At 54.0% G+C, this 27753-nt stretch overlaps 12 protein-coding genes across 18 annotated transcripts; 5 read left to right on the top strand and 7 right to left on the bottom strand.

Annotated features, from left to right (window-relative positions):
- Positions 1 to 853: 853 nt before the first annotated feature.
- On the bottom strand, positions 854 to 1396 carry H257_03718 (hypothetical protein; the record flags this gene model as incomplete). Its single annotated transcript, XM_009827934.1, has 1 exon — positions 854 to 1396. Exon 1 carries the CDS (start codon positions 1337 to 1339, stop codon positions 854 to 856), a length of 486 nt encoding a protein of 161 aa, XP_009826236.1. The 5' UTR covers positions 1340 to 1396.
- A 1250-nt stretch (positions 1397 to 2646) lies between these two features.
- Positions 2647 to 3186, top strand: H257_03717 (hypothetical protein; the record flags this gene model as incomplete). Its single annotated transcript, XM_009827933.1, has 1 exon — positions 2647 to 3186. One exon carries the CDS (start codon positions 2647 to 2649, stop codon positions 3184 to 3186), a length of 540 nt encoding a protein of 179 aa, XP_009826235.1.
- Positions 3187 to 4121: 935 nt separating this feature from the next.
- H257_03716 (hypothetical protein) lies at positions 4122 to 7282 on the top strand. The gene is made up of 7 exons (XM_009827932.1): positions 4122 to 4589; positions 4654 to 4771; positions 4827 to 5079; positions 5171 to 5522; positions 5565 to 6013; positions 6068 to 6722; positions 6781 to 7282. The coding sequence occupies exons 1-7, from the start codon at positions 4131 to 4133 to the stop codon at positions 7261 to 7263; spliced, it is 2769 nt and encodes a 922-aa protein (XP_009826234.1). The 5' UTR covers positions 4122 to 4130; the 3' UTR covers positions 7264 to 7282.
- On the bottom strand, positions 6623 to 8788 carry H257_03715 (Atypical/RIO/RIO1 protein kinase). The gene is made up of 2 exons (XM_009827931.1): positions 7987 to 8788; positions 6623 to 7916 (listed from the first exon to the last, which is right to left on the bottom strand). The coding sequence occupies exons 1-2, from the start codon at positions 8737 to 8739 to the stop codon at positions 7266 to 7268; spliced, it is 1404 nt and encodes a 467-aa protein (XP_009826233.1). The 5' UTR covers positions 8740 to 8788; the 3' UTR covers positions 6623 to 7265.
- A 373-nt stretch (positions 8789 to 9161) lies between these two features.
- On the bottom strand, positions 9162 to 9676 carry H257_03714 (hypothetical protein). The gene has a single exon (XM_009827930.1). The coding sequence runs from the start codon at positions 9630 to 9632 to the stop codon at positions 9195 to 9197; it is 438 nt and encodes a 145-aa protein (XP_009826232.1). The 5' UTR covers positions 9633 to 9676; the 3' UTR covers positions 9162 to 9194.
- Positions 9677 to 10400: 724 nt separating this feature from the next.
- On the bottom strand, positions 10401 to 15074 carry H257_03712 (hypothetical protein). Its single transcript, XM_009827928.1, has 10 exons — positions 14962 to 15074; positions 14453 to 14908; positions 13972 to 14406; positions 13678 to 13928; positions 13518 to 13626; positions 13318 to 13454; positions 12885 to 13270; positions 12553 to 12789; positions 12407 to 12475; positions 10401 to 12331 (listed from the first exon to the last, which is right to left on the bottom strand). The coding sequence occupies exons 1-10, from the start codon at positions 15053 to 15055 to the stop codon at positions 12031 to 12033; spliced, it is 2475 nt and encodes an 824-aa protein (XP_009826230.1). The 5' UTR covers positions 15056 to 15074; the 3' UTR covers positions 10401 to 12030.
- On the top strand, positions 10412 to 12013 carry H257_03713 (hypothetical protein). Its single transcript, XM_009827929.1, has one exon. It carries the CDS (start codon positions 10429 to 10431, stop codon positions 11836 to 11838), a length of 1410 nt encoding a protein of 469 aa, XP_009826231.1. The 5' UTR covers positions 10412 to 10428; the 3' UTR covers positions 11839 to 12013.
- Positions 15075 to 15158: 84 nt separating the features above from the next.
- On the top strand, positions 15159 to 19099 carry H257_03711 (CMGC protein kinase). 4 transcript variants are annotated; one of them, XM_009827925.1, is made up of 11 exons: positions 15159 to 15715; positions 15763 to 15894; positions 15964 to 16046; positions 16122 to 16278; positions 16415 to 16537; positions 16586 to 16637; positions 16729 to 16991; positions 17402 to 17599; positions 17647 to 18024; positions 18137 to 18611; positions 18666 to 19099. In XM_009827925.1, the coding sequence occupies exons 1-11, from the start codon at positions 15170 to 15172 to the stop codon at positions 19001 to 19003; spliced, it is 2745 nt and encodes a 914-aa protein (XP_009826227.1). In that variant the 5' UTR covers positions 15159 to 15169; the 3' UTR covers positions 19004 to 19099. The 4 variants fall into 4 exon arrangements, with proteins under 4 accessions (XP_009826227.1, XP_009826226.1, XP_009826229.1 ...); XM_009827924.1 differs by having other exon boundaries at positions 17339 to 17599; XM_009827927.1 differs by having other exon boundaries at positions 18137 to 19099.
- A 284-nt stretch (positions 19100 to 19383) lies between these two features.
- Positions 19384 to 21373, bottom strand: H257_03710 (propionyl-CoA carboxylase beta chain, mitochondrial). The gene is made up of 5 exons (XM_009827923.1): positions 21303 to 21373; positions 20433 to 21243; positions 19868 to 20378; positions 19690 to 19807; positions 19384 to 19645 (listed from the first exon to the last, which is right to left on the bottom strand). The coding sequence occupies exons 1-5, from the start codon at positions 21354 to 21356 to the stop codon at positions 19508 to 19510; spliced, it is 1632 nt and encodes a 543-aa protein (XP_009826225.1). The 5' UTR covers positions 21357 to 21373; the 3' UTR covers positions 19384 to 19507.
- A 426-nt stretch (positions 21374 to 21799) lies between these two features.
- Positions 21800 to 23056, top strand: H257_03709. Of its 2 annotated transcripts, XM_009827921.1 has the most exons (2): positions 21800 to 22115; positions 22185 to 23056. In XM_009827921.1, the coding sequence occupies exons 1-2, from the start codon at positions 21842 to 21844 to the stop codon at positions 22823 to 22825; spliced, it is 915 nt and encodes a 304-aa protein (XP_009826223.1). In that variant the 5' UTR covers positions 21800 to 21841; the 3' UTR covers positions 22826 to 23056. The 2 variants fall into 2 exon arrangements, with proteins under 2 accessions (XP_009826223.1, XP_009826224.1); XM_009827922.1 differs by having other exon boundaries at positions 21800 to 22947.
- On the bottom strand, positions 21808 to 25183 carry H257_03708. Of its 2 annotated transcripts, XM_009827920.1 has the most exons (4): positions 24505 to 25183; positions 24208 to 24436; positions 23633 to 24143; positions 21808 to 23578 (listed from the first exon to the last, which is right to left on the bottom strand). In XM_009827920.1, exons 1-4 carry the CDS (start codon positions 25155 to 25157, stop codon positions 22950 to 22952), a joined length of 2022 nt encoding a protein of 673 aa, XP_009826222.1. In that variant the 5' UTR covers positions 25158 to 25183; the 3' UTR covers positions 21808 to 22949. The 2 variants fall into 2 exon arrangements, with proteins under 2 accessions (XP_009826222.1, XP_009826221.1); XM_009827919.1 differs by having other exon boundaries at positions 21808 to 24143; positions 24505 to 25180.
- A 17-nt stretch (positions 25184 to 25200) lies between these two features.
- H257_03707 lies at positions 25201 to 27644 on the bottom strand. 2 transcript variants are annotated; one of them, XM_009827917.1, is made up of 4 exons: positions 27027 to 27644; positions 26699 to 26948; positions 26314 to 26635; positions 25201 to 25792 (listed from the first exon to the last, which is right to left on the bottom strand). In XM_009827917.1, exons 1-4 carry the CDS (start codon positions 27610 to 27612, stop codon positions 25319 to 25321), a joined length of 1632 nt encoding a protein of 543 aa, XP_009826219.1. In that variant the 5' UTR covers positions 27613 to 27644; the 3' UTR covers positions 25201 to 25318. The 2 variants fall into 2 exon arrangements, with proteins under 2 accessions (XP_009826219.1, XP_009826220.1); XM_009827918.1 differs by lacking the exon at positions 25201 to 25792 and having other exon boundaries at positions 26091 to 26635.
- Between the last annotated feature and the right edge of the window lie 109 nt (positions 27645 to 27753).

The raw sequence follows: 27753 nt of genomic DNA, 5'->3' as shown, positions 1-27753 counted from the left end.
TATGTACTATTAATAGAATGAATTTCATACTTGAAGTATTGGATTCGACCCCCCATGCCTGCAGCAGGTTCATGCGAGTCTCGTGGGAGCTACACGAGGTCACATGATGCAATGATTAGGGCTGATCGTCCGAGTATTGCATAAACCTATCAATTCAAAAGAGGTGGTCTTCTACTGCCTTCTCGCTTATGCCATCGTAGCGAACGCCAATGCAGCGCTCATTCGTGGTCATAGATGCTGGTTCAAGTCGATCTGCTGTCTGTACTAGTACGAGGTGTCACCTACACTTGGTGGACAAAATTGCTCCTGTGCTATCAGCTTGTCGAATGTAGTGCAAACTGTACTTGCAAGTGTAACTACCTCTAACGTTACAACCAAACTGGTGTGGCTGTACTTTGCGCAACATAGCATGGCGAAATCGTCGAATAACCAGGATCTGACAACACAGGTCCATCACATTTGAAGAGTTGCTATCGACGTAGGGTAGATACATGTATGACGCACATGCAGCCGACAAATTCGAAAACTCTATCACTTGTCAAGCAAGACGTGTAGGTAGGTATCCTTGGAGTAATCTACCTTTTGACATTTCCCTTTACGTGATCGTCCTCTAGCGCAGTGACTGGTAGAATAGTGACGTCCGAATCACACTCGGCAACTTGTGAGCGTAGGACTTAGGTTGGAACTTGAAACAATTCATTACTCAATTACTCATCATAGTAACTATTGCATCTGTATGCAAAACATCGTTTTTGTGCGTCACAATAGCACAGCCGGCGCAGGTTGTGTTTCTATCAAACAAACCCCGACGTGATACAACTTACGGAGATGCACCATTCGACAGTGGGCTGTCCTAGGGACCATCAACAGTGGAGCCATCGTTCGACGGTTCCTGGGGCTCTACAGGTTGGACCGGCTCCACAGGTGCGATGGGCTCCACAGGTTCAATGGGCTCCACAGGTTCGATGGGCTCCACAGGTTCAATTGGTTCCACAGGTGCGATGGGCTCCACAGGCTCGATGGGCTGCACAGGTGCGATGGGCTCTACAGGTTCAATTGGCTCCACAGGTGCGATGGGCTCCACATGTGCGATGGGCTCCACAGGTGCGATGGGCTCGACAGGTTCGACCGGCTCGGCAGCAGCGAAGCCACCACCGGGACGGGGGATGTTTTCATCGCCACCAATGATTTGACTTTGCCCTTGCGCTGGAAGCAAAGCTGCTTGTTCAGCACGCAAGTTGCGTTTGTGACTACCTGCGACCATCGCTTGGTTGTTGTCGCCGTGCAGTCCAGCGACAAGAGTGGCGCACAGTGTAGTGATGAGAACGGTCGTCTTCATGTTGTATTTGCTGGTGTGTGTGGGAGGTGCCCAATTCAAAAGTGAGTTCCTTCTGTGCTGCCTTCCGTAGAAGGTTGTGAAACTACCTCCACGAAACCGATGCTGTTCCTTCTATTTATAGCGTCATGTAGCCACAGTCTATTCATCACGATGAGCCGAAAATAGGTGGAATGTCCACGTGGCAAGCCTGCACGCTACTAGGATATGCGAAACTGCGCGCTATCAACTTCGCCCACAAGGTATTGCTTTAAATATGCTACGCTCCATCTTAATCCAACTTGCACCGTCGAGGACTTAACGAACGGTCACATGATGCAATGATTAGGGCTGATCGTCCGAGTATTGCATAAACCTATCAATTCAAAAGAGGTGGTCTTCTACTGCCTTCTCGCTTATGCCATCGTAGCGAACGCCAATGCAGCGCTCATTCGTGGTCATAGATGCTGGTTCAAGTCGATCTGCTGTCTGTACTAGTACGAGGTGTCACCTACACTTGGTGGACAAAATTGCTCCTGTGCTATCAGCTTGTCGAATGTAGTGCAAACTGTACTTGCAAGTGTACCTACCTCTAACGTTACAACCAAACCGGTGTGGCTGTACTTTGCGCAACATAGCATGGCGAAATCGTCGAATAACCAGGATCTGACAACACAGGTCCATCACATTTGAAGAGTTGCTATCGACGTAGGGTAGATACATGTATGACGCACATGCAGCCGACAAATTCGAAAACTCTATCACTTGTCAAGCAAGACGTGTAGGTAGGTATCCTTGGAGTAATCTACCTTTTGACATTTCCCTTTACGTGATCGTCCTCTAGCGCAGTGACTGGTAGAATAGTGACGTCCGAATCACACTCGGCAACTTGTGAGCGTAGGACTTAGGTTGGAACTTGAAACAATTCATTACTCAATTACTCATCATAGTAACTATTGCATCTGTATGCAAAACATCGTTTTTGTGCGTCACAATAGCACAGCCGGCGCAGGTTGTGTTTCTATCAAACAAACCCCGACGTGATACAACTTACGGAGATGCACCATTCGACAGTGGGCTGTCCTAGGGACCATCAACAGTGGAGCCATCGTTCGACGGTTCCGCATATCCTAGTAGCGTGCAGGCTTGCCACGTGGACATTCCACCTATTTTCGGCTCATCGTGATGAATAGACTGTGGCTACATGACGCTATAAATAGAAGGAACAGCATCGGTTTCGTGGAGGTAGTTTCACAACCTTCTACGGAAGGCAGCACAGAAGGAACTCACTTTTGAATTGGGCACCTCCCACACACACCAGCAAATACAACATGAAGACGACCGTTCTCATCACTACACTGTGCGCCACTCTTGTCGCTGGACTGCACGGCGACAACAACCAAGCGATGGTCGCAGGTAGTCACAAACGCAACTTGCGTGCTGAACAAGCAGCTTTGCTTCCAGCGCAAGGGCAAAGTCAAATCATTGGTGGCGATGAAAACATCCCCCGTCCCGGTGGTGGCTTCGCTGCTGCCGAGCCGGTCGAACCTGTCGAGCCCATCGCACCTGTGGAGCCCATCGCACATGTGGAGCCCATCGCACCTGTGGAGCCAATTGAACCTGTAGAGCCCATCGCACCTGTGCAGCCCATCGAGCCTGTGGAGCCCATCGCACCTGTGGAACCAATTGAACCTGTGGAGCCCATCGAACCTGTGGAGCCCATTGAACCTGTGGAGCCCATCGCACCTGTGGAGCCAATTGAACCTGTGGAGCCCATTGAACCTGTGGAGCCCATCGCACCTGTGGAGCCGGTCCAACCTGTAGAGCCCCAGGAACCGTCGAACGATGGCTCCACTGTTGATGGTCCCTAGGACAGCCCACTGTCGAATGGTGCATCTCCGTAAGTTGTATCACGTCGGGGTTTGTTTGATAGAAACACAACCTGCGCCGGCTGTGCTATTGTGACGCACAAAAACGATGTTTTGCATACAGATGCAATAGTTACTATGATGAGTAATTGAGTAATGAATTGTTTCAAGTTCCAACCTAAGTCCTACGCTCACAAGTTGCCGAGTGTGATTCGGACGTCACTATTCTACCAGTCACTGCGCTAGAGGACGATCACGTAAAGGGAAATGTCAAAAGGTAGATTACTCCAAGGATACCTACCTACACGTCTTGCTTGACAAGTGATAGAGTTTTCGAATTTGTCGGCTGCATGTGCGTCATACATGTATCTACCCTACGTCGATAGCAACTCTTCAAATGTGATGGACCTGTGTTGTCAGATCCTGGTTATTCGACGATTTCGCCATGCTATGTTGCGCAAAGTACAGCCACACCGGTTTGGTTGTAACGTTAGAGGTAGGTACACTTGCAAGTACAGTTTGCACTACATTCGACAAGCTGATAGCACAGGAGCAATTTTGTCCACCAAGTGTAGGTGACACCTCGTACTAGTACAGACAGCAGATCGACTTGAACCAGCATCTATGACCACGAATGAGCGCTGCATTGGCGTTCGCTACGATGGCATAAGCGAGAAGGCAGTAGAAGACCACCTCTTTTGAATTGATAGGTTTATGCAATACTCGGACGATCAGCCCTAATCATTGCATCATGTGACCTCGTGTAGCTCCCACGAGACTCGCATGAACCTGCTGCAGGCATGGGGGGTCGAATCCAATACTTCAAGTATGAAATTCATTCTATTAATAGTACATTCGCCGTCACAACCTAACATCCTAAATGACAAGCAAGGGATACTATGAATTAATCGTAACCGAAATATTCGGATAACGTGACCGATTTTGTGATGAAGTGGTGGGCTGGCTTGGGTGTCGGCGTCGTGTGTGGCGCACATGTCCTTCCGCTCCAGCGCTGGCGTTTCTTCAATGTTGCCGACCCGATGCTGTTGAACCACCCCCACGTGGACTTCATGACTACGATTCCAGGCACAGCGCATACGCACCTGCGGGATGCACGAGTAATTCCGGATCCGGTGGCGGGATACAACGAGCGCCGGTTGCAGTGGGTGGCGATGGCCACGTGGGTGTACGAGACGTCGTTCACGCTGACCTCGTCTCGCGCCGACGCGACACTAGCGCTGGACGAAGTGGACGGCGTGGCGTCCATTCTGGTCAATGACGTCGTTGTGGCGACAACCGCCAACTCGTTCGTGTCGTACTCGGTCAACGTGTCCTCCTTCGTGCGGCAGGGCAACAACACAGTGCAAGTTCGCTTTGAGCCTCTCTTGAACTACACCCGCGACCAGGTACGAAGTCACCCTGTGCTTCAAAATGGCGGCCTTCAGATTTGCAAAACTCACGTCGTGAAAGGCGGCACGGTACCCGTACATTCTTCCAGCGACAATCAACCCCAATACATGGGCCGAACCCACGCAGCGAGTGTTTTTGCGTAAGGCTGGGTCTGACTTTGGCTGGGACTGGGGACCTGGTAAAGCGCCAATGTCTGATGCGATTCTACTTGTGATGTCGTCGTCATTCTGTAGCGTTCCTGACCTCTGGCTTACGTGGCAACGTGTCAGTTCACTGGACAGACGACCACACGACAGCCATTGATTGCCGCATCCGGGACTACACTGTCGACCAGCACTTCCCCAACGCCACTGACTTTGCAGTTCATGTGACAGTGTGTTTGCACTTGACTGGTTCAAACTGCCTCGGTGTCACAGCGGAGTTGTCCGTCGACCAACATGTGGTCGCGACGTCGCCACTTCATCGTCGCCACCATGTAGTTTTGAGGTACCTACCTACCTACAAAGAATGAATGTACCTGCGGAATGAAAGTCATTGTACTTTTGGCTACAACCAGCGTCACTGTTGATATGTACAGGCACACGCTGTTAGCTCCGACGCTATGGTGGCCAAACGGCTATGGCCATCCGCATCTGTACGCGATCAACATGTCCCTCATTTCGACGGCACGGGGAAAAATTCCACGCGTCGTGCACACTCGACTGGGCCGCGTGGGAATTCGTCACGTCCAACTCCGGCAAGACGACTCGCTCCGTTCCCCTTCCAATCGCGATGCTGGCGCATCGTTCTACTTTCAAATCAACCGCCAACCCATCGTGGCCCAAGGTGCCAACTACGTGCCTCTCGACGCATTCTACCTCCCCCCTGTCACGGCCATGGCGAAGCGGCGCCACCTTCTCGAGAGCGCGCGATCCGCCCACATGAACATGGTAGTACAGCCCCCCCCCATTGGTGTGTTCACAAGCTATTAGATCCGAGTATGGGGCGGGGGGAGGTACGAAGAGGATGAGTTTTACGAAATGTGCGACGAAGTTGGGCTCATGGTGTGGCAAGAGCTGATGTTTGCCTGTGGTACGTACCCCCGAACTCGGTCGTTTTTGGAGTCGGTGGCATCGGAGGTCCAAGGCCAGCTCGGGCGATTGCAGAAGTTCACGAGCATCGTCGTGTGGGGCGGCAACAACGAGAACGAAGCCATGTTTGACCAGTTTGCATCGGGGGCGTTCATGCCCCCACGTGTTGCATTCAATCGAGACGTGGCGGTGGTGGACTACACAAAGTTGTTCGTCGACGTGGTGCAGCCGGTGGTGGCGTCGCTCGATCCCAGCCGTCCATTTGTCGACACGTCGCCGTCCAATGGCGTCTACGGCAGCACCCCCATCTACACCAAGCGATGGGGCAACACGTCCGACGTCGCGTACGGGTTCGTATACGTTGATCGTAGTACTAGTAGTACTACTAGTAGGTGCGATTGTAGGGACGTGCATTACTACAACGTCGTGGACGATTGCATGGCGTGGCAACACCTACCCCGAGCCAACTTTGTGTCGGAGTTTGGGTTTCAGAGCTTTCCGTCGCATGCGTCGCTTGTCCAAGTGACCGACGCCACCGAGGATTGGGCGTCGGTGGCGGCTATGGAGAAGTTTCTGGCCTTCCGCCAGCGGTCGCCCAACGGCACGGAGCGCATGGTGCATCAAGTGCGTATGCATTTCCCAGTGCTGTTGCCGACGACGACGGGGAAAAATCCCAAGACTGATGTCCATCGGTACATTGCCCAATGGGTCCACATCACCCAGCTGCAGCAAGCAACGTGCTACGACATGGCCATCTCGACGTGGAGACGGTGGGGTGTCATGGGCATGCTCTACTGGCAGCTCAACGATGTATGGGTTGGCCCCAGTTGGTCGAGTATCGAAGTCGACGGCCGATGGAAACCGCTGCATGCGATCGCCAAGCGCGCGTTTGAACCGGTGCGCTCTGTCACATATGTCAATGGCTCGATGGTGCACGTCACCCTTGTGGACGACCGACGCCAGCGCACGACGTTGTCGCATGTTGCTGTCACGGCCGTCTTGCGCGCCTTGCCGCACGGACAGGTGGTCAAGGCCGTGGGAACGTGGCACGCGACCAAGGTTTGTTGCATTTGATGATGGTAGTGACGATGGTGATGTACATGGCGTTCCATGGTAGTCGCGGGAAGACGTCTGGCATCAAGAGCTCATCGATTTGTTTTCATCTTCGACTTGCCTACCCACGACGTGTATGCTGGACGTGACGCTGGACGTCCGTGGCGCCAACCGAGACCTGACCTTCTTCGCTCCATTCAAAGATCTGCTCGTTTCACCGGGGGCATGCCCAGTCCATGCAAGGATTGCATCGGAAAACGCGACTGCAATTGAGATCGTCGTGGAGACGTCGATAGCAGCTGCCGCACTCTTTGTGACCGTCGCTGTGATGCGCGGGTCGCGGGAGGTCGTGGGGCAGTGGAGTGATAATGCGTTCCACCTCGTGCCTGACGACGGCAGCCGGCGCGTGTGGCTGCGTCACATACGTCCTCATGCCGAGGTTGCGCCCGAGGAAGCCCTTCGTGTGACCGCAACATGCTTGCAGGACATGATGCCAGCCACCAACAAAGTGTGGCAAAATACGGAACCGACGAGTAAATTGAGTTAAACCTATTTTTTGCCCTTTTGCTTGGCGAGCGTTTTATGCCGTTTCTTGACATGTTTGGGGATTTTCGTGGCGCGTTTTTCGCGTTTTTCCTCCTTGACGTTTTTCTTGTTGCTTTTTTTGTCGAGTTTTTCAGCGAGCTTGAGCTTCTCGCGCTCGTCCCGCCGCTCGGCACGGAACGCGGCCTTCTGCTTCCGGACTTCCTCGTCGTCTTCCGAGTCAGACTCCGTTTCGTCATCGTCGTCACCATCGTCACCGCCATCATCACCAGATGCTTCATTCTCGTCGTCATCCTCGTCGTCGTCCGACTCGTCGTCGAGCCCGTCCAAGTCTTCCAGCTCGTCGACGTTCAACAGATCCATCAACCGCGGTTGCACATCCAAGCGAGAAATCGCCATCGTGATCGACTTCTCCATACGGCCTTCCGCGTACGCCAGCTGATCGCGCTCGGAATGCAGCACCTGGCTCAAACTCGACGGAATGAACGTTTGCATGAACACAGCTTCGTCGACGATCTCTTCATTCGTCCGGGTGGTGGACCGCCCTTCGATGTTGAGCTGGATCGTGTCTAGGATCGCGTCCACGTCTTCCTCTGACAGCACGCGCGGGTCGATCACAAACTCAAACAGCTCGATCGTGGTCATCGGGTCCAAGCCCTACACGAGGAACAACCACATATATGTGACGACGGAAAACGAACATGCGACGATGCGATGATCGTCGTACCGCTTTGGAGAAGAAGTCGGTGATGTTTTTGCAATCCTTTCGCAGAAACTCCATCGCATGCGGGTGTTCGTGCTCGACGCTCTGGCTCACGTCGATAAAGTACAATGTCGACTTGTAGTAGAGCAAGTTGTACTCGCTCAAGTCGCCGTGCACGAGTTTGCACACCTGGTACATGACGCGCATCGTCTTGACGCAGCTCACGTACGCACTGCGGACTTGGGACTCGCTCAGGCGGGCGTCCTTGAGGCGCGGCGCCGCGTACCCGTCGTGGCCGATGAATGTCATGAGCAGCACGTGCGAGCGCAGCATAATGGGGTCGGGGCACGGGATCCCGGCTTCCCGCAGTCGCTTGAGATTGCGCATCTCCTTCTCCGCCCACAGTTTGACCATTTTCCGAGGGTTCGATTTGCAGTACCCGTGCCGAAACCGAAACTCGCCTGACACGTACTTGTCGCGGTCCTTGAACACGAGGATCGCCGTCTTGTACACCTTGATCGCGCCTTCCCCGCCACTGCCCAGCACGGCATGGTACACGTTCGCTTCCTTCCCTGTACTCAAGCACCCGTTGATCTCGGTGACGATGCCTTGGTTCAGCATCCGGTACAGCATCATGCGTGTCCGCGGATCCAGCACCTGTTCCGACGTCGCGCGGTCATCCCGTCCGGTGTGCTTGGTCCGACCAATTTCGGATTCACGGATGCTTTGCACCAGCTGGTTCGAGGCAGACTTGGAGAGCTTCCCTTCGTAGTCCATTGCCGCCGCCGATGTCGCTTGTGCCGATGACCTTCGATCGATGCTCTCTGCCGATTGGAGATCCAATCAAACGACCAACCAATCACATGGCGCGTTGCATACCTCTATAAATGAATAACAATAGCAGTTACCTCCAGCAATACATAAACACGATTCCCAAAATTCGCACCGCTCCATCGTCCCCCAAGATGTGCTGGTGTAGACTGCTCACAACATAACGCCAGGAAGTGAAGCAAGGCATGGAACACCTGGGAGTATTCGCAGGGATATGTAGCAGTTAGAGACCATATTCACCGACATGGAACGCGTGATTAATGGATAAGTCGTTCGTGAGAACCGTGACATGTCTATACCGTATGTACAGGTGTGGGGTCGCTTGGACAGTCAAGTGTCCTGAAAGGTCATTCCTGGCTGAAAACCCATTGGGAAATATAAATACGATTAACGTTAAGGGATTAGTTGCCATCAAGATGGGCTTTCTTGGGCCGGAACGACGTGGTGGCCGCAGTCGGTGACAACGGCGGTAAATCCGCATCCGGCGTCATTTGGTCGGTTTGGACACCGTACGACTCGAGCATTTCCATTTGCTTGAGTTCTTCGTCGTTGAATCCCACTACGTGACCGTCCAAGTCGTCTTCGTCCGACGACAGACCGAGCTCGAACTCGCGCTCTTCGCCTTCGAGGTCCTTTGTGATCGCTTCGTAATTCGACTGTCTCCGTCGACAACACACCTTTCGGCAGGTGCATGCCATGATGAGAAGGAGAAGGGCAGCGGCACTTGAGATGACAACGTATGGCACCCAACTAGGCGCCTTCACGAACCATCGGCTGATGTCCTCCCATTCCACCATCTTACCAAGCTTGGTTGCAAATGAGAATTGCCCGTCGTTCATTGGCTGGAGAATCGATTTGTTGAGGGATTGTAAGGACTCGTACATCGTACATCGTACATTCGAACCTTAGTAATTTCTGGCTTGGTACAAACACAAGGACACACGATAGGTAACTTTCACAGGTTCAGTCAGACACACGTATGTATATGTATAATGACGTTTATTCGCGTTTATCAGCTACTACGTAGTACGTAGCTGAGGAATCTTTTGCGCCTATAGCTAGAGGACTTCGCATACAGTAATTTTCGTCGAACGTTAGACGCCTGAGTGCTGGGGGATGGTGGGGCATGCGGCGAACCACACGATGTGTACCGGTAAACCCACCTCTTGTCGCAGAGAAAGTGTAGCGGAATTCGTCCATGGTAGTCGTTGATAGTGTCCTCTTCATCGTAAAGATACATGCTACTGGAGGGTCCAAAGGCAAGCTCATCGCATTGGCACCCACTGTCACGAAATTTAATTGATACAAGCTCCATTCCGGAGGTTGCACAAACAGATCGAATGACTTGGACATCGTGGTTCATCATCCCAAACAGTCGGTTGAGCCAGTACTGTACTACCGGTACATATATATCGACATTGGGCACTACTACGCTCTTTGAACCAGTCATTCCCCCTGCTATCGACTTCTTGTACCATGTCAAACTTGACCATTAGTAGGTGGATTGTACGTACGGAATCGTCCTAATGTACGGGGTACATTGAGTTTTGCTTGCATGTGATTGGCTAAAATGCCGTTGAAGTCAATTTGGGGCCTCCATGTCTTCACATTCGATTTTGTTGTGCGGTGGCCATCATGACAAGTCAATTCGTCCGCTCCTCCAAATATCGCCATGTGTACATCGAACCAGCAAAGATCGAGAAGTGCTACACGAACCTGCGTCTAGCCACTGCTACAGGGGAACAGAACTACATCAAAGCGAACACCAAGTTCTTTGCCGTGGCGATCCAAGCAGGGGGCGGCGCATTCGCGGTTGTCCCGTATGACAAGGTGGGCAAATTCGACTCGGACTACCCCCTTGTCGGTGGGCATCGCGGTGCCATCATGGACTTTGACTTCAACCCGTTCCATGAACACTTGATCGCGTCTGCGTCCGACGACACGACTATCAAAATCTGGGGCATTCCCGAAGGTGGATTGACCGAGACCATGACTGAACCCCTCGTGGACTTGACCGGCCACGGTCGCAAGGTCACGCTGCTGGGCTTCCACCCGACGGCGTCCAACGTGTTGGCGTCGACTTCGGCCGATTACACGGTCCGCTTGTGGGATATCGAGAAGGGCAGTGAAATCGCCAACATGGAGTACAACTCAGAAAACTTGCTGCAAGACTTGGCATGGAACTACACCGGGTCCACGCTCATTACGTCGAGCAAGGACAAGCTCGTGCGCATGTACGACGCGCGATCGGGCGGGTTGTCCGGGTCAGTCCAAGCGCACGAAGGCAGCAAGAGTGTCAAGCTGGCTTTCCTCGGGGAAAAGAACTTGTTTGTCACGCTCGGGTTCTCCCGCCAGTCCCAGCGCCGCATGAAGGTGTGGGACCCGCGAAAGCTCGACAAGGAGCTGCACAAGGTCGACATTGACCAAGCCGCGGGCGTGATCATGCCGTTCTACGACGCGGACACGAACTTGCTCTACTTGTGCGGCAAGGGCGACGGCAACATCCGGTACTACGAAATGAACGATGCCGAGCCGTTTGCGTACCCCCTGACGGAATACCGCTCGACGACCGCGGCCCGCGGCATGGCGTTCGTCCCCAAGCGCGCGTGTGACATCATGTCGTGCGAGACGGCTCGCCTCCTCAAGCTCACGACCAACGCCGTGGAGCCGTTGCATGTGTATGTGCCGCGCAAGTCGGACGCGTTCCAAGACGACATCTTCCCGGACACGTTCTCTGGGGTGCCGTCGCACACGGCGGATGAATGGCTGGCCGGGTCGGAGAAGACGCCGAGCTTGTCGTCGTTGAACCCGCGCAACTTTGGCGAAATCACGTCGCGCGGCAAGGCCGGCACCGCCGCCCCCGTGTCGGCGCGTCCGACGCGAGTGGTTCGAACGGCGTCGGGGACTCCTCCCCCGGCCCCCGTCGCGGCTGGTTCTGGCGACCTGCAGCATCAGCTGAGCTCCGCCAACGCCCACATCCAACAACTCGAAGCCAAGGTCGCGGAATTGGAATCCAAGTTGGCGGCCGCAGGCATCGCTCATTAAGTCAAGATAAGAAAAGATCACTAGGAAGAGATCATAGAGTCGTTTATGGTGGTTGAACTCCCTGTGGAGTGTATAACGTTGGTCGATCCAGCTCTGTAGCCGTCGTCGGACATTGTTGGCTTCTGCCTACTGCAGTGCAAAGTCCACTTCAAGTGCAAACACCCGTTCACGGTTGTGGTGGCGTGTTGGCCATTAAACGTGTGTGAATGGGGCGGGAGGAAGGGGAAACATGCGCAGCGACTCCCACTGCCACGACAAAATGTCATGCGCTTGCCACGCCACCGCTCCCGTGGCTGCCGTGAACCCCACGAATGCGCGGCCGCCCGTCAAGTCGAGCGTGTTGTCCAAATGCAGTGGGACGCTGAGCACCGTCCGATCGTCCACGGTCACCTGGAGGCAGCCGACGCCGGCACTCCCCCACGCACTCGCTCCGGTTGTCTTGGCAAAGAACTGCGACACGTACGCCGACGCTTGAAAGTGCGGCGCAAACGGCCTACGCTAGCATGGCACATGCATGAACCAAACACGAGCGTGATGATCAATATGGGGATGAATCTTGTGTCTGTACATGTCGTCGTCGAGGACAGGAACGTAGCGAATGTGCACCGTGTGTACACGGTCTGTCAGGTCTGGGACCCTACGATGATGAGACAGAGCGGGACGATCATGTGACAACGTCCTGTGTGTGTGGTTAGGGTGTGTGTATGTACATACTCGGACGTTGCGCCCAGCGAGTACGCATGGTGCGCGGAGTTGGGCTGCGACCTGCCGCGCGTGTGAATGCTAACGTGGTTCTCGTACATGTCGGCCGTGTCGGCGTTATAAGTCGTGTCGAATTCGACGCTTACGGCGTTGCGGATGCCGCCGTAGCCGACCTCATGCCCCCCGCGCCCGATCGACGCCCCGCCTTCGTTTTGGATGACAAATGCAAACCCGTCGCCCCCACGGGCCCTACCCGACGGAACTCCGTGTCAACCCCGTTTGTTCGCTGGTACAACGTGGACAGCAGACATTTCTGTCCACGGGAAAACGAATGAGGGGCGTACCGACAGTGCGTGGACACGTCGTCCATGACTTTGCACTGCAGCGACGGATTCGACAGTCGGAATTGAAATGATGTCGCAAACCCTTCGCGGACGTTTTGCCGACGAGGGTACCATGCCGCCCCTGTCAAGAACGGCGCCGACCACGTGAGTCGCAAGGCGGGGCCGCACGGACGAAGGGGGGGCGACGAAGTTGGGGTGGAGGTGACGTTGGTAACCAATGTCAGCAACGATACTCCTGCTGTGGTTGCTGTTGTCGAGCCAGAGTTGGAGGTAGATTGTGGGGCACTTGATATGTGCGACGGCGTGCTGCCGCGGCACGTAAACGCGCACGTTTGTCCGGTGCTGTCGAAGTCGCAGCATGCACTGGTCGCATTACAGTGCTCGACCTGCGACATCGCTACATCAACATGGACAACAAGGTACTATCGTTTACATGGGCGTGCCCCACAAGTGTGAGCCCAAGCAGGCCTTGTCCCCCGACGTCTCCGGTGGGGCCCAGCGTGGCGGCGGTGGGGACTGATATGCTATGGTTCAGTGTCGCTTGGGCAGAAAACGTGGTGAATTCGAAATCTACAAGGAGAGAATCACACCCTTTCATTGAAGGATCCAGCGGCTAGCTAGGTAGCTAGGTACCCAGGGCAAGTGTTGAAAACACTAGAGCTGGCGAAGGTAGTCCCACAATGGCCGACGGCAACGCGAGGCGCTGACCGTACATGTCGACTTGTTGCCAGTCGGTTGTGTTCTGGATTGAAGATTCATCAGGACAAGAAACCAAGCACGATGGGGGTTATACTTGAGATTCGACGACTGCGGAGACCGTTACGCTGTACGGGGCACCAGCGGACAAGGTCGCCAGCGTCGTCGTCGTGACGTTTCCGAGCATGGTGGTCACAGTGACGTTATCACGAAGACGACGCACAATGACGAGGTACCCCGTGATGGTCAAGCAGGTCCAGACGTCGTTCGGGGGGGGTGTCCACGTGATGTCGACTGCATGTGCCATGACATTCGACAACGACGGGGCCGTGGTCAATTGGACGGGTACTAGCACACGTATATGACGTGGCAGCACCACAAGGCGTCGTACCTGCGTAGGCCACCATTGTGCCATTGAATACAAGGCCACGATAGCGTTCGTTCGTGACGGTGACCACAGCTGGCCCACGAGGCAAGTTGGCTGGCAGGACACACGTCAACACTTCTTCGTCTGGTGCGTCCGATGCCAACTCGGGGATCGACTCGAGAGTGGGGTAGTTGTTTTGGCACGGTGCGCCGTTGATGTGGACTAGGGCGGCATCGCCAAAGTTACGTCCTTGGACAGTGATCTCGTCTCCAGGATAGCAGTTGTATGTGGATGCGAAGGGCAGTATCATGGCGTGGAAGAGGGTGCTAAACACAGGATGGATGCCGTTGGTCAAGGTCGTGATCATGGAGATGTTGGCTGATGGGGCCAAGAGGGGCTGTAATAGCGGCACCTGGGAGTACCGGTCAATACAGCCACGGACCTTGGTCACGGTGGGAGCTACATGAATGCAATGAATCATGGAGACAACAACATGATGATTCACCTTTGGCAACCATGATCCAATCAATGTGAAACGTATTGCCTTGGTGGCGACCATCATTCCCCGACAGACACGGAAAGAACCGAATGCGCGAAATGTCGCCTTGGACATACGGAAACAGTGGCGCGTAGTACACATGTTGCGACCCATCCGACGTGATTGGGAACCGAACGACGATGGGGTTCACGAAAGGAGCCTTGGGGTTCGTTTTGGGGGTGACTGGAGCGCCGCGCCGTTCGAGATGGAGACCAGCTTGAGCACATGCTCCGTCGTAGGCCATGCGGACGACAAAGTGATGACGATCTTCGATCTCGAGGTCCAAAAGCGGAGAGTCTACGAACGGCGCGTCGGCCAAGACAGTTCCATGGATGTATCCATCGCGGGGATTGATTTCGGCGCGCATCGTGTCCGTTGATGACTGCGCCCAATCGTCCAGTCCGTCGTGGAAGCTCCACAGGGCTAACAAGGACATGCTGAGATCTGTGGTCGAACGAGGATAGCTATCTCCATACCTTCCACAGTGCGAAAAGGAACATCTCCCAAGGATTGGGCGCGTGCTACATGCATGCCACAGAGGCTGAAGACTAGAAAGGGTATCCGACGCATCCCGCAACACTCACGCTGATGATTAGGTTTCGACATTTTCGCACGGGTTCGTGGAGTTATCCGTATGTCCGGATAAAGATGTCAAGTCCATGACGACTCCGACGGTGTGGAATAATGAGCCGGTGGGCACTTGTCGGCCTCGCATGCGCGGGGGTGACAGCCGCGGCTGTGCACACGAAAGCCATGTGCATCGCGACACACCATCGAGTTCTCTTCATGCAGGCCCTTCATCTCTCGTCTGGGCAATGCAGGGCCGACGACGAAACTTACTGGAGTGACTTGAATGCAGGAACCAATTCGCTGCAGACGTATGTTCCACCTCGCGCTCACGTTCGGCCGAACCTCGCGTCGAATTGGGCGGTGGCAATTGCGCCGGGGGATGCCATTCAAAAGTATCAATTGATCGAGCGGACAGCCGTGCTAGGTCTCTGCGGCCACGACGCGTTCGAACATCCCACGTCGTTGGTGGTGGTAGGCGACGACGACGCGCCTCATGCCACCACCTCTTCACCATCGTATCGCGTACCTTGGACCCAAATGCAGCTGGGAATGGATGGTCACGATGAGCCGCTCCTGCTGGAAGGTCCTTCCCTCGAATACCAATGCTCGACCGACCACATCGAGTCGATCTTCGTGAACCAGAATTATCGCCTTCGCAAGGTATGTCACACAGTTGGAATGTCCATTCAGTAGTTGAATGGCCCTAGAAATTCGACGGCGGCGCCCACGGCGAAGTGTGGCGCGCCATCCGCACGTCCTACGACGATGTCGACGATGACGACGACGACAACAACGCACATGAAGAAACAACGTCGTTTGTACTCAAGCGCATGTTTGTGGTGTGTACAGTCTAAAAGACGATGGATCATACAGTGTATATAACGAATAGATGGATGGATGGTTGGTAGGAACTGGGCGAAGCGACGCATTTGAGTGGCCAGCGTGAAGTGCACTTTGGCCACCAGTTGCGGGGAGAGCCCCACGTTGCCAGGTATGTTGAATGCTATACCTCGTCGCAGAAGTATTCTCCACATTACTCTTGAAAACTGATATGGGTTGAATATAGGTTTGTCGAGTCGTTCTATCGAGACTCGGTGGTGGTCGATGCCAATGCAACGTCTCTGCAAGAGCTCTGGCTTGTGTTTTACGACGAAGGCATTTCACTGCGCCATTACATGTACTCGAAAACCAAATCCCACATGTCTGTGCTCGTTGAACCCTCGGTACGATTATTGTATATCATCCAAACCTCGTCACACATATATACATATATATATATGGTTATTTGTTTGCCATGTCATGTTTGTCATATATTTATTTATTTATTATTTGCAATAATATATATATATATATGCCTAGCTGTTTTGGAAACGCATGCGATTGGAAGACGACGGCGCGGGCGTGTACAAGGAGATCCTCCGGCAACTTCTAGAGGCCGTGGCGGTTCTTCATGACCAAGGCATCACCCATCGGGACATCAAAGTTGGGTTATCGAGTCATTTTGGCATATTTGGCTCATACATTGTCTAGCCATCCAACATCCTCATTAGCCAGGACGACAACTTTATTGTCAAGCTTGCCGGTACCACTGATATACGTGATATAGTATTAGACGACCATCAACCCAACCACACTAGAACGTCATCGCATGTGTTATATATATTGTCTGATAGATTTTGGATCGGCCGTGGATACATTCACACATGAGCACTTGTACGGCGCAAAAGGACCGAGCCAGGCCGAAGAAACCCGCGAGTACCAGCCCCCCGAAGTGCTTTTCCATGGGGACGACGTCCCGTACGACTACGCGGCGCCTACTTCGTATGACTTGTGGTCCGTGGGGGTGGTTGCGCTCGAGCTGCTGCTCGGGTCTCCCCATGTGTTTTCCATTTCATCACGAGCTCGGGCCAAAGTCGACCTGCACTTGCGAGACAAGGTATGTCTGTCCAAATAAAATGTTTTACTCCGTTTGTAAATATATATATTCAAATAGACTTTTGTACATATTTACAGCTTCAGATGCACTGTACAGTACATTAGTAATGTTCCTAGTACCGCTTTTATAACTGTCAATATATATATTTATATCTACTTACTGCTTCAGATATACTACAACATGTTTCGTGTACCGCTGTTATATATATTCCAGCTTCAGAGATATTCTTTGGTATGTTTATCTACTGGTCAAGTACTAGTATATGTTTCTACTAGTATATGTTTCTACGTCGTACTCTTCTCGACAGCATATATCAAGAGTCCTGTGGTTGTGGTCGATCTCTGTAGTCGGAAGCCATCCGCACCAAGAGCTACTTGCTCCATGTGCTCACAGAGTTCTGCATTTTCCAGCCGCCGTCGCTTGCGCGATATCACGCAGACTATGCGTTGGTCCATCGATCTTGTAACTTTGGAACGTTCAACACGACGATCCAGGCGCGGGATCCGCTCGGGCGGGGGCTGACGGACCCATATGGGCTGCATCTGCTATGGCAACTGCTGCAATGGGACCCCGCCAAGCGCATTTCAGCGCGGGAGGCGCTCGTCCACGTACCCTACCGTGTCACATATCTCGCATGATCTATCTGTCGTCGTAGGCGTACTTTCAAGGGCCGTACGTGTGCAACGAAACAGGCCGCCATTTCCCAACCGAGGCCGACTTGGTGCTCCACCAAGCGTTTCTACATACCAAGCGGACGCTCCACCGGTCGTTCGTCCTCCAGCGGCACGACGACCTCCCCGACGAGTACTTCTGCTCGTGTGGCCGCGCCTTTTCAAGTGTCGACGCATGCAATCGGCACCTGCACGCAAGACGGCACGCGACGCCGGAGCAGTCGACGTGCCGGTACGCCGCCGCCAAGTTGCGCGAGCAGCTGCCGCCTCCTCGACCTGTGGTCGACTCGACAGCGTTCGCGCACGGGCACGCCATGTTCAACGGACGACGGCGGTACATGGAAGACACGATTGCGATCGAGGTACTAGTACCGACGGGTATATATATATATATATATATATATTCTTTTTCAAATGGCGCTTTATATATATATATATATATTCTTTTTCATATGGCGCTTTATGTGCCTATAGTCGCATCCAGCATACGACTTGTACGTGGTATTGGATGGCCACATGGGGCTAGGAGCAGCGACGTTTGTCCGCCAGCATATTGGGGCCACGTTTGCGCTGCTCTTTGCAGACATTGTGGGGCGGCCTGCCAATAGTAGTAGTAATAGTAGTACTAGTTCGACAACGAGCAAGGCCCAACAACGACAGAGGCTGCTGGAGGACCTGGCGTTACGGCAAACGTTGGCGGACGTGCACGCGGCATTCTTGGCCCACGCGGACGACGGCGACTTTTCTGGGACGACGTGCACATTGGTGGTGCATTTCCGCCACGACCGGCGGCTGGTTGTGGCCAATGTCGGCGACTCCCGCGCCGTGCTGTACACAGACGGAATGGATCATACACAGGACAATTCACGCCGAGCCCATGGTGTGCAGCTGACTCAAGACCACTCACCCCACGACCCTGGCGAGCGCCGCCGCATCGAGTCTAGCGGAGGTAGTGCATAGTAGGTGTCGTACCGTGTCACATGATTGAAGAATGGACGGGTAGGCTTTGTGTCGTTTGTGGGCGTGTGGCGGGTGATGGGGCAGCTGGCCGTGTCGCGGTCGCTCGGGGACCGCCACCTGAGTCAGTACGTGAGCTGTGACCCGACCATCTACCATGTGGCCCTGCCGCCGTCCTCCGGCTTTGTCGTCGTCGCGTCCGATGGGGTATGGGAAAGCATGACGAGTGCCGACGTCGGCCAGTTTGTGTCGGAGCGACTGAGGACGGACGCCGACTTGTACGAAATCGCAGCCGACGTGGTGGTGGAAGCGTTTGTGCGCGGCAGCAGCGACAACCTGCTGGCGCTAATCATCGTTTTCGACGACAGTAGTTCAGAGGACTAGTCTAATACTTTAGTATGATGGACTACACCTACTTGGATAGTACTAAGTTTGTACTATTTATAGTAGTACTAGACAGGCATATGGACGATTATATGCAAACAAAAAGTTACTATAATATTGTCGATTTGATACAAATTTGGGGAGGGAATCGAATCGCGCCGACCAAACCGATCCGCAATCGATCTGATTGGTTGAATTTCATTGAGAAGGTTTTGATTGGTTAATAATTTTAATCTCATCTGAGGTAGCCAATCAAATCGATTTAAATTCCCACGAGAAACCACAACACGAAATTACACTCGAAAGCACAATATATATATAATAACTTTTTGTTTGCAGTTATTAACTGTAAAGGACCACCAATTTGAATATATAAATGTGTCGTACTAGGGTTGGTTGGTAGATATTGATTCGCAGAGCAAGGTAGATATGGTGACACCATGAACTACTGTAACTAGCTCTAGTTAATGAACTAACTCGCTTTAGTTAATGAACTAACTAGCTTTAGAGAGGAATGTTGCCGTGCTTTTTCCATGGGTTCTGCAGCGACTTGGTCTGCAACGCGTCCAGGTCTTCGCAAATCCGAAGGCGCGTCGTGGTCGGTTCGATGATGTCGTCTACAAACCCCCGTTGCGCAGCCACCTATACATATTTTCAATATATATATATATATATATTGGACATACCAACGGGTTGGCAAACTTTTCTTCATAGTCGGCCGTGTTGGCTTCGACGTTTTGGCCTCTGAATATAATCTCCACGGCGCCCTTGGCACCCATCACGGCGATTTCAGCCGATGGCCACCTATAAGATATACAAGATATCTCTCAACCAAAAGCAATAGACGACGACTGTGACACGTACGCATAGTTGACGTCGCCGCGGAGGTGCTTGGAGCTCATCACGTCGTACGCGCCGCCATACGCTTTGCGGGTGATGACTGTGATCTTGGGTACCGTGGCCTCAGCGTACGCGTACAGGAGCTTGGCGCCATGGCGGATGATACCGTGATACTCTTGGTCTGTCCCTGGAAGGAACCCCGGGACGTCGACCAGCGTCACGAGCGGGATGTTGAACGCATCGCAGAACCGGACAAAGCGCGCCGCCTTGACGGACGAGTTGATGTCGAGGCAGCCCGCGAGCTCGGTGGGCTGGTTGGCCACGATGCCCACCACGCGGCCCTCAAAGCGCGCGAGGCCCACGAGAATGTTCTTGGCATGAGCAGGCATGATCTCAAAAAAGTCGCCGTCGTCTACCAACTGATGGATCACGTCATGCATGTTGTACGGGACGTTCGGGTCGGGCGGCACGATGCTCTCGAGTGTCGGCACGGCGCGGAATCGCGTGTCGTCGGTGTCCTTGACGGGAGGTTTTTCTACCGGTAATGTCAGCCAGTGGGCAGCAAATCCAATGGCTAGTTAGTCAGTACCTTTGTTGTTGAGCGGTAAAAAGTCGAAGAACCGGCGAAGCTCACGCAGAGCTTCAATGTCGTTGTCGAATGCTTTGTGCGCGACCCCCGACGTCTTGGTGTGCGTGACGGCGCCGCCGAGCTGCTCCTGCGTCACTTCCTCGTTCGTGACCGTCTTGACCACGTCCGGCCCCGTCACAAACATGTACGATGTGTCGCGGCACATGAATACAAAGTCCGTCATGGCCGGCGAGTACACGGCCCCGCCTGCGCACGGACCCATGATCATCGTGAGCTGCGGCACCACGCCCGACGCCAGCACGTTCAGCTGGAAAATGTCGGCATACCCTGCGAGCGACGCAACACCTTCTTGGATGCGCGCACCACCCGAGTCGTTCAACCCGATCACGGGCGCGCCCATCTTCAACGCCTTGTCCATCACCTTGACGATCTTTTCCGCGTACGTTTCCGACAAACTGCCACCCAACACGGTGAAATCTTGGGAAAAGACATACGTCAAGCGGCCGTTGATGAGGCCGTGACCGGTCACCACACCATCGCCAGGGTACTGCTGGGCTTCCATGCCGAAGTCCTTGCATCGATGGGTCTTGAGCATGTCGTACTCGCGGAACGTGCCTTCGTCCAACAACAATTCCAAACGTTCCCGGGCGCTGAGCTTGCCCTTTTTGTGCTGGGCTTCTTGGCGCTTGATGCCACCTCCCAAGAGCGCCTGTGCGCGCGTTTCGTCGAGTTTCTTCTTGAACGCCAATTTGCGCGCGGCCGGGGTCACCGGTTCCGTCGTCGACGAAAATGCCGCCATCCACATCGGCATCTAAGGCAGCATTGTCAAGATGCCGTCCTAATGAAGAGGAAGATGACGTCAGTACGTACATGTGCCTTGTGCGACGGACGCAGCGCCACACTTCGGAGCAACGCAGATCGCATGGTGTGGTCGTGACCGTCAAATCCAAAAATGACATTCTGTGTGGTGCAAAAAGGCTTACCACGTGGATAAAACGTATGGTTAAACCCTCCGCTTAAGTGCGTTATTCAACCCTCGACTCACCAACTTCAACCGGCTGCTTTGTGGCCACTTCGCCCGCTAACAAATTTACTCTACGGCGACCTTGTACACTGCGCCCAAGGGAAAGTATGAACTGTCCATTTCTCATGCAATGTTTCTCCATCATACGCACAAGTGTAGGAGACTTCTACGGCTATCATACTTGGGCAATCTTGAGCGACTCTGCGCTCGCTGCATGTCATCGTGATGAAGAGTGTGCGGCCGTCGTTGTGACGTTCCCATACAAACGGCTCGCATTTAAAATAATACTGTTCGCACTTCAACAACTTCACGTTTAAACGCGTTTTACTGAATTATTCCCAGCTTCCCCTGTGCCTTTCTTGTGCTTGCTGCATGGAACCAACGCATGGACCTCGCAATGACATCTCCGTGTGATCCAGACGTCGCGGCAGCGTCGGCGGCAGAGACGGTGGCCCCTCCCACTCCACAAGAGCCACCACCACCCGGGAACGATCTCATCGACATTGCCTGCATCCTCGAGTTCACGTCGCCGCACAAAGACGCGTTCGACGAGTTTATCCTTGCGTCGTTCAACCGCCTTCACATGCCGATGGTCAAGTGTTCACGCAAATCCCGCGTGGATCTTGTGGATGGCCGTGCCGTGAAGGAGATCTGTACACGTACGTAGTAGCATCTGCTGGTTGCTTTGCCCACGATGGACACAACGAGAGCTTCTGGTGTCGACTTAGAAAAGTACCGATGCGATCTGGGCGGCCGACCCACGCCCAAGAAGGACGGAGTCAAGACGCGACGTTCCAAAAGCAAGCGCCTCGACTGCTCGTTCAGTTTCAACGCGACGATGCTCAAAACCACGCGGGTATGGGGCATCACGGTTGAATCCAAGGCCAGGATATTGGGCTCGTGGGGTTCCGAGCATCATGGCCATTGCCACGTGCTCGACGACCAGCAGCTGCGCGTGCGGCGGCTGGCTCCGGACGCCGCGGACGTCCCTGACGCCAACCGACTCGATCACACCAATGGACAGTGGGTGTTTGACAGTGTCACATCCAGGTTGCGCCACCACCCCAATGGCACATCATCTCGTCCTTCGCATCCCCCATCACACCATCGCCCGTCGTCTGTGGAAGCCGTCACTACGACCAACCCCAATCCGTCGACAGAAGACCCCGACCCGACGTCGCTCGGCAGCCTCATGGCGCAGTCCTCGTCCATCCTCACCGCGCTCATGCAAGCAGAAACCCTGGAAGCGTCGGCAAAAAGCGAAGCCGTGCTGCGATCGGTGCATGACCACGCCAACACGTTGCGATTGGCGCTGGAACAGCTAACCGCCACGATCAAAGCTCATCACACGCACAAGCAGCAGCCGTGACATGCCACCATATAATGAGCCGCAAATATGATTTAAAGTTACTTGTTAGATGGCGATGTGAACATCAATGTGATTTCACACTTTGTGTGGGGCAGTTATTAATAATACAATATAATTTGAGGGGTTATGACGTGAGCTGGTCGGAAAAAGCGACGATCCACGCTGGGTCCATCGGGGAAATGGCAGAAACAAGAGCAGCGCGGTGCTGTCGACATTGAGCCAGTACGCGTTTATCGGATTGGGCTAAGTCTCGCAGGAGAAGCAGAGCCGAGGCCTGACAGGGCGGGTTGCACGCAGCTAAGGCTGGCGCGACAGCTGCCACCAGTTGGCAGTCGGCAGCGTTGGACGCTGTGAGGTTGGTACAGTTACTGAACAGGCTGGTTAGAAGGGAGATGATGTCGGCGACGAGGGCTGGCGACTTGGCGTGTCGAAGTAACATGGCGCAAAGGACAGGCAGGACCACGCAGAGGTGCGCGTCGTCGTTGAAGCACTTGGGGTGGACGGCTGTACATTTGGCGACGACAGCGACAATGGCTTGCATGATATCCTGGTGACTCAAGTCGCTGTCCCGTAGCGTTTGGACCAACGCGACCAAGCCACACTTGGATACGACGTGGTGCACGACCTGTTTGGTGGCCATGAGATGCTCAAGACGACGGAGGAGGGCGGGGACGATGACGGGGTCGGAGGCTGCGGCCGTCATCTGGCACAGCAACGGGAGCCATGTCAACGTGAACGCCGGCGGCATCGACGCTACCATGCTCATTATGCAATTGTATACAGACAGTACCCAATACACGGAGGTACCTCCCAATGCAGTCAACAGCGTGTCACTCAAGACCAAAAGTGCAGGGAATTGCTTGTCCCTCGAGGCGGTTAGCGCCGCGGAGGTTGCTTGTTGCAAGGCGGACTCTGTCACAAGAACTGTCGCCAGCTCGACGTCACCTTTGGCCAAGGCGGTCCAGTGACCGACCAGCTGCTCACACTCGTACTCGGAACGCCCGGGCAGCGTGCGACAGCCATAAGCAATGCTCGACTTGTGCACTTTTCTCTCCAACGCTGCCGTGACCGCAGGAGTGACGCCAGTGGCGGCAAGTGTCGCCGGGTTGTGACGACCCAACCACGACATGTACTGATTGCATCTTTGCACGTGCTTGAGCAGTGCCACGTCATACTGGCCCCCACTGGCTTGCACGATGCCTTGTTTGGCACTTTCCAGCGCCTCCACCATGCACGCCCGAGCTTCGGATTCGACGAAGTCGCGCCTGGCGCTCTTGATGCGCAGGTCCAGGCTGTACGTGGCGTCATTCAGTGCATTCTAACGTTACACGCACGAGTCAGAACTAGCGTAGATGGTGCCACCCTAACGATTATTTCCTTACATGAGACCACGCAATGTCGTTCACTGCGACTGACAGCATGAGCTGACACTGGTCAAAGAGCGGCGACTCGCGGTACTTTGCATACGCGGTGGCGGCCTCCGCCATGCGCAGCACCGCCGTGTCCAAGTCAGTGTCGCCGCCGCCTCCCCCTCGTCGAACCAACATGATAGCATCATGAAAGCACCGATCGCCTTGGGCTTTGTGTGCCAACACTGGCACGCACTCGTGTCTGTAAAAGTCATGATGGTCAAGTGATTTTTAAGCCAACATCATTTGGTTCCTCATGGTAGTACGTACCGCTGATCCCCAGCCTTTTTGTATGCCGCGCCAGCCTCGTGGAGGTGCATGGCCACACTATTTTCGTCCGCCGTCACGCCAGAGGGTGATACCGAAGATGTCGACGCAGCAGGTGGCGGCACGTACGACGACGACGACGCTTCGTGGCGAAGCAAGAGCTCGGCGATCGCATGCAAATGCTGGTTGGCCACGGCGCGAAAACGCTGTCGCGTGCCGTCCATGCTTTGTTCGAACGCTTCCAAGTCCGCTTCGAGCTGCTGGAGCACGTGAATGTGTTGCTTGCGGAGGGCCAACGACGCGTAATGACGTTCTTCTACGTGCGAGAGGACCGCCGCGACGGCGGCTGCCGCGTCCATGGCGTCGGCATTGGCTTGGATGGATGCTTGGGCGGCGCCAACGAGGCGAGCAAATTCGGCGTCCTGGCGCTGGTCATTTCGCATCGAGAGGCGGTCGGGCGACCTTGTCACCCGCGAAAGCGGGGCCGGCGACTCATCAACAATGGGTACTACTACTAGCTCGCCTAGAGGGTCGAGGAGCCCCGGCTTTCGGTGGTTCCGTTTCGGGGCCCGCCTTGGCATGTCGCGTTGCTTGGACAGAGGCTGGTCGTCCTCGTGTGTGCTTCCCTTGCTACTACTAGTATTACTCATGGGCATAATATATGCTCAGTCTAGCAGCCTCAACACCACAAGCATAAAGAACCGTTCCATATTTGAGTCTGTCTATATTTAGGACTTTATATCTTGTCGTACTAGTACTACATAGTAATATGCTCTTGGTGAATGATACTAGTACATGTATATGATGACATGGCATATCACTTTTCAAAGCTCCCGTCAAACCCGACAAACCCGGCCATGAGGAACACGTGGTAAAACGACTTCTTTTCGATCTTGGAGCACCAGTTCCATGCACTCGTGAGGCGGCCATCGATGCACGACCCTGCGTCAAAGAAGTTGTCGGCGCCGCTGCCGTCGAACGCGTGCTTGAAAAAGTCCGCCAGGATGGACTGCCGCACAAATTCGGCGCCCCCGAGGCCTTGGATGTACACGTCATGCTGCATGCGCGTGACAAAGTCACACGTTTGGACGACGGGGCTGAGGATCCGAGACACTTGGGTGTACTTGTCAATGAACATGAGAGCGTTCGGGACGTTGTGGTCGCCCAAGTGGATGGCGGACGAGCCGACCCATCCCATCGGTGACGTCTTCTGCGTGTGCGAAAGGATGGCGTGAATCAGTTGCGACGTGTGCGGTGCCCGCTGCATGCGGTTCAATCCCTGGCCCGTGTCCTAAAAATAATATATACCCAAATGAGTGGATTGAATGTTCGACAACAACATTGAGTACTCAATCTGATTATAAGAATGAGTACTCCAAATGAAGTGATGATTATACACGATGAGTACTCAACAACAATGAGTACTCCAAATGAAGGAAGTGATGATTATACACCATGAGCACCTAACAACAATGAGTACTCCAAACAAGTGATGGCTACAATGAGTACCCAACATCAATGAGTACTCCAAATGAAGTGATGGTCAACAATGGGTACCCACCAACAATGAGTACTTGGGATGAAGTGATGATGAACAATTAGTACCCCCGCAATAACGAGTAGTACTCCAAACGAAGTGATGATGCACAATGAGCACCTCTCAAAAATGAGTACTCCAAATAAAGTGACGATCAACAACACAATTCCACACTAATAAGTACCCAAATGAGGTCACGATGCACAATGAGTACCCAACACCACAATGAGTACTCCAAACGAGTTGACGATAGAATTTGACAAGAATAAGAGTACCCGGAGTCGGTACCCACCGCCGTGGATCAAGTCCTCTTCGACGGCAAACCACAGGGGGAACATTTCGAGCGTGATGTTCCTCCACAACGACAGCGACTGCATCGCGTACGCATATTGAGTCTTATGCGAGTGACTCAGCCGCGCGCCGTTCTTTCCGGCGCGGATCTCGAGGCTAAAGGGCGCGGGGGATTGAAAGTACTGCTCCAGCAACGCTTGCATGCGCGTGATGGGGGTGCAGTTGAGCGCGAGGTAGCTGTTGTTGTCGTCGATCGAGCTCAGCACGCGGCGGATGTCGTCGGCACCGAGCAAGGTGGTCGTGTGCCTGCCCAATCACTCGGGTTAAGAGTGTTTGGAAATGGATGTATCGCTAGGAGTATTAGTTTACCGGGAGATGATGGCGTCGATGGCGGCAGACTTGATCGCCCGTTGACCGACACCACACGAGTCGGCGAGGGAACGGGTGGCCACGGGCACGTCGGCGTCCTGCAGCAAGTCCAAGCCCTCCCTGTCCGCCAAGAACGAGTGAACAGTATGCGTCGGCTCGATGCAGCTAAACTCGAAGTGGTCTTCAATTTCCTGCATGCTCGCATCTTGTAAGAGGTAGATCATCTTGCCGTAGTTGTTTCGCATGCGTTCTAGGTCATATGAGGGTTTGGGATGATTGATGGATGCATACGAAGATGGACAAAGTAAAGGCGGATAAAAGGTCGTACCCGGATTCATGATCTTGTAACGCCGACCGATCTCAAACACAGCCTTGAAAAAGTCGGCGTTGTCGTGGTACTTTTGGCCGGCAATGCGCTTCTTGCCATTCCGAAAGTCGCTGGCCACCAACATGCCAGACATGATGTTGAATAGATCCGTGAGCTCGTTCAATATGCGCTTCACGGGGGATTGGTACGACAGGATGTCCACTTTGTCCGTGTACTCGGACACGTTGAGCCCGGCGTCGAGGAGGTTGAACAGCACGCGTTCGCTGTCGCTGAGCCGCATAGGCATCACCTTGGCGCGGCGGAGGATCAGCTGGGTCTCCTTCGCCAACGTAGCTTGATCCATGGACACATCTTCCATGGTTTCGTCCACTTGAATTGGCACCACGTCGATGATGGGCAACTCTACAAGTGGACTTGGAGGAGGTACAGACGACGACGATGTTGCGAGGACCGTTCTTGTGTGCCGCAACCGACTCCCCGAGTGGTGCTGTGCTTGGAAGCACAAGTCGCAGTACAGGTCGTCGCACTCTACGCACGATAGACTGGCCTCTGTGTCTTCGCACTCAATGCACATCGACGCAGCCATCGCGATGTCTGGTCTCCTCGGTGAGGCGTTTTATCAACTTGTGGTGGTGCCATCCGTATAAGCCTTTTATCCGGAGGTTTGATCGCGCATAACCGGTTACATTATCCGGATGACATTTAGGCCAAAATATTCTCCGTTAAG

This window comes from Aphanomyces astaci (assembly GCF_000520075.1).
Source record: "Aphanomyces astaci strain APO3 unplaced genomic scaffold supercont1.6, whole genome shotgun sequence".
NCBI lineage: Eukaryota > Oomycota > Saprolegniomycetes > Saprolegniales > Verrucalvaceae > Aphanomyces > Aphanomyces astaci.
This window is presented reverse-complemented; position numbering and strand designations above follow the sequence as displayed.

Coding starts and splice junctions, on each gene's coding strand:
- H257_03712 (XM_009827928.1), bottom strand. CDS start 15,055: ATGCGTCGGATACCCTTTCTAGTCTTCAGCCTCTGTGGCATGCATGTA. Junction 14,909..14,961: donor TCCTTTTCGCACTGTGGAAG/GTATGGAGATAG, acceptor TGTCCTTGTTAG/CCCTGTGGAGCTTCCACGAC. Junction 12,476..12,552: donor TCGCTGGGCGCAACGTCCGA/GTATGTACATAC, acceptor TCATCATCGTAG/GGTCCCAGACCTGACAGACC.
- H257_03709 (XM_009827921.1), top strand. CDS start 21,842: ATGGACCTCGCAATGACATCTCCGTGTGATCCAGACGTCGCGGCAGCG. Junction 22,116..22,184: donor CGTGAAGGAGATCTGTACAC/GTACGTAGTAGC, acceptor GTGTCGACTTAG/AAAAGTACCGATGCGATCTG.
- H257_03710 (XM_009827923.1), bottom strand. CDS start 21,356: ATGCGATCTGCGTTGCTCCGAAGTGTGGCGCTGCGTCCGTCGCACAAG. Junction 19,808..19,867: donor CGCGGCGACGTCAACTATGC/GTACGTGTCACA, acceptor TATATCTTATAG/GTGGCCATCGGCTGAAATCG. Junction 19,646..19,689: donor AAAAGTTTGCCAACCCGTTG/GTATGTCCAATA, acceptor AAATATGTATAG/GTGGCTGCGCAACGGGGGTT.
- H257_03713 (XM_009827929.1), top strand. CDS start 10,429: ATGACAAGTCAATTCGTCCGCTCCTCCAAATATCGCCATGTGTACATC.
- H257_03714 (XM_009827930.1), bottom strand. CDS start 9,632: ATGAACGACGGGCAATTCTCATTTGCAACCAAGCTTGGTAAGATGGTG.
- H257_03707 (XM_009827917.1), bottom strand. CDS start 27,612: ATGGCTGCGTCGATGTGCATTGAGTGCGAAGACACAGAGGCCAGTCTA. Junction 26,949..27,026: donor TTACAAGATCATGAATCCGG/GTACGACCTTTT, acceptor CATATGACCTAG/AACGCATGCGAAACAACTAC. Junction 25,793..26,313: donor GCGGTGGGTACCGACTCCGG/GTACTCTTATTC, acceptor TATTATTTTTAG/GACACGGGCCAGGGATTGAA.
- H257_03711 (XM_009827924.1), top strand. CDS start 15,170: ATGAGCCGGTGGGCACTTGTCGGCCTCGCATGCGCGGGGGTGACAGCC. Junction 16,538..16,585: donor TCACCCATCGGGACATCAAA/GTTGGGTTATCG, acceptor TACATTGTCTAG/CCATCCAACATCCTCATTAG. Junction 18,025..18,136: donor AAGACACGATTGCGATCGAG/GTACTAGTACCG, acceptor ATGTGCCTATAG/TCGCATCCAGCATACGACTT.
- H257_03716 (XM_009827932.1), top strand. CDS start 4,131: ATGAAGTGGTGGGCTGGCTTGGGTGTCGGCGTCGTGTGTGGCGCACAT. Junction 5,523..5,564: donor GATCCGCCCACATGAACATG/GTAGTACAGCCC, acceptor ACAAGCTATTAG/ATCCGAGTATGGGGCGGGGG. Junction 6,014..6,067: donor ACGTCCGACGTCGCGTACGG/GTTCGTATACGT, acceptor GTGCGATTGTAG/GGACGTGCATTACTACAACG.
- H257_03708 (XM_009827919.1), bottom strand. CDS start 25,157: ATGCCCATGAGTAATACTAGTAGTAGCAAGGGAAGCACACACGAGGAC. Junction 24,437..24,504: donor AAAAAGGCTGGGGATCAGCG/GTACGTACTACC, acceptor TGACTTTTACAG/ACACGAGTGCGTGCCAGTGT. Junction 24,144..24,207: donor ACGACATTGCGTGGTCTCAT/GTAAGGAAATAA, acceptor GTGTAACGTTAG/AATGCACTGAATGACGCCAC.
- H257_03715 (XM_009827931.1), bottom strand. CDS start 8,739: ATGGACTACGAAGGGAAGCTCTCCAAGTCTGCCTCGAACCAGCTGGTG. Junction 7,917..7,986: donor CCGACTTCTTCTCCAAAGCG/GTACGACGATCA, acceptor TTCCTCGTGTAG/GGCTTGGACCCGATGACCAC.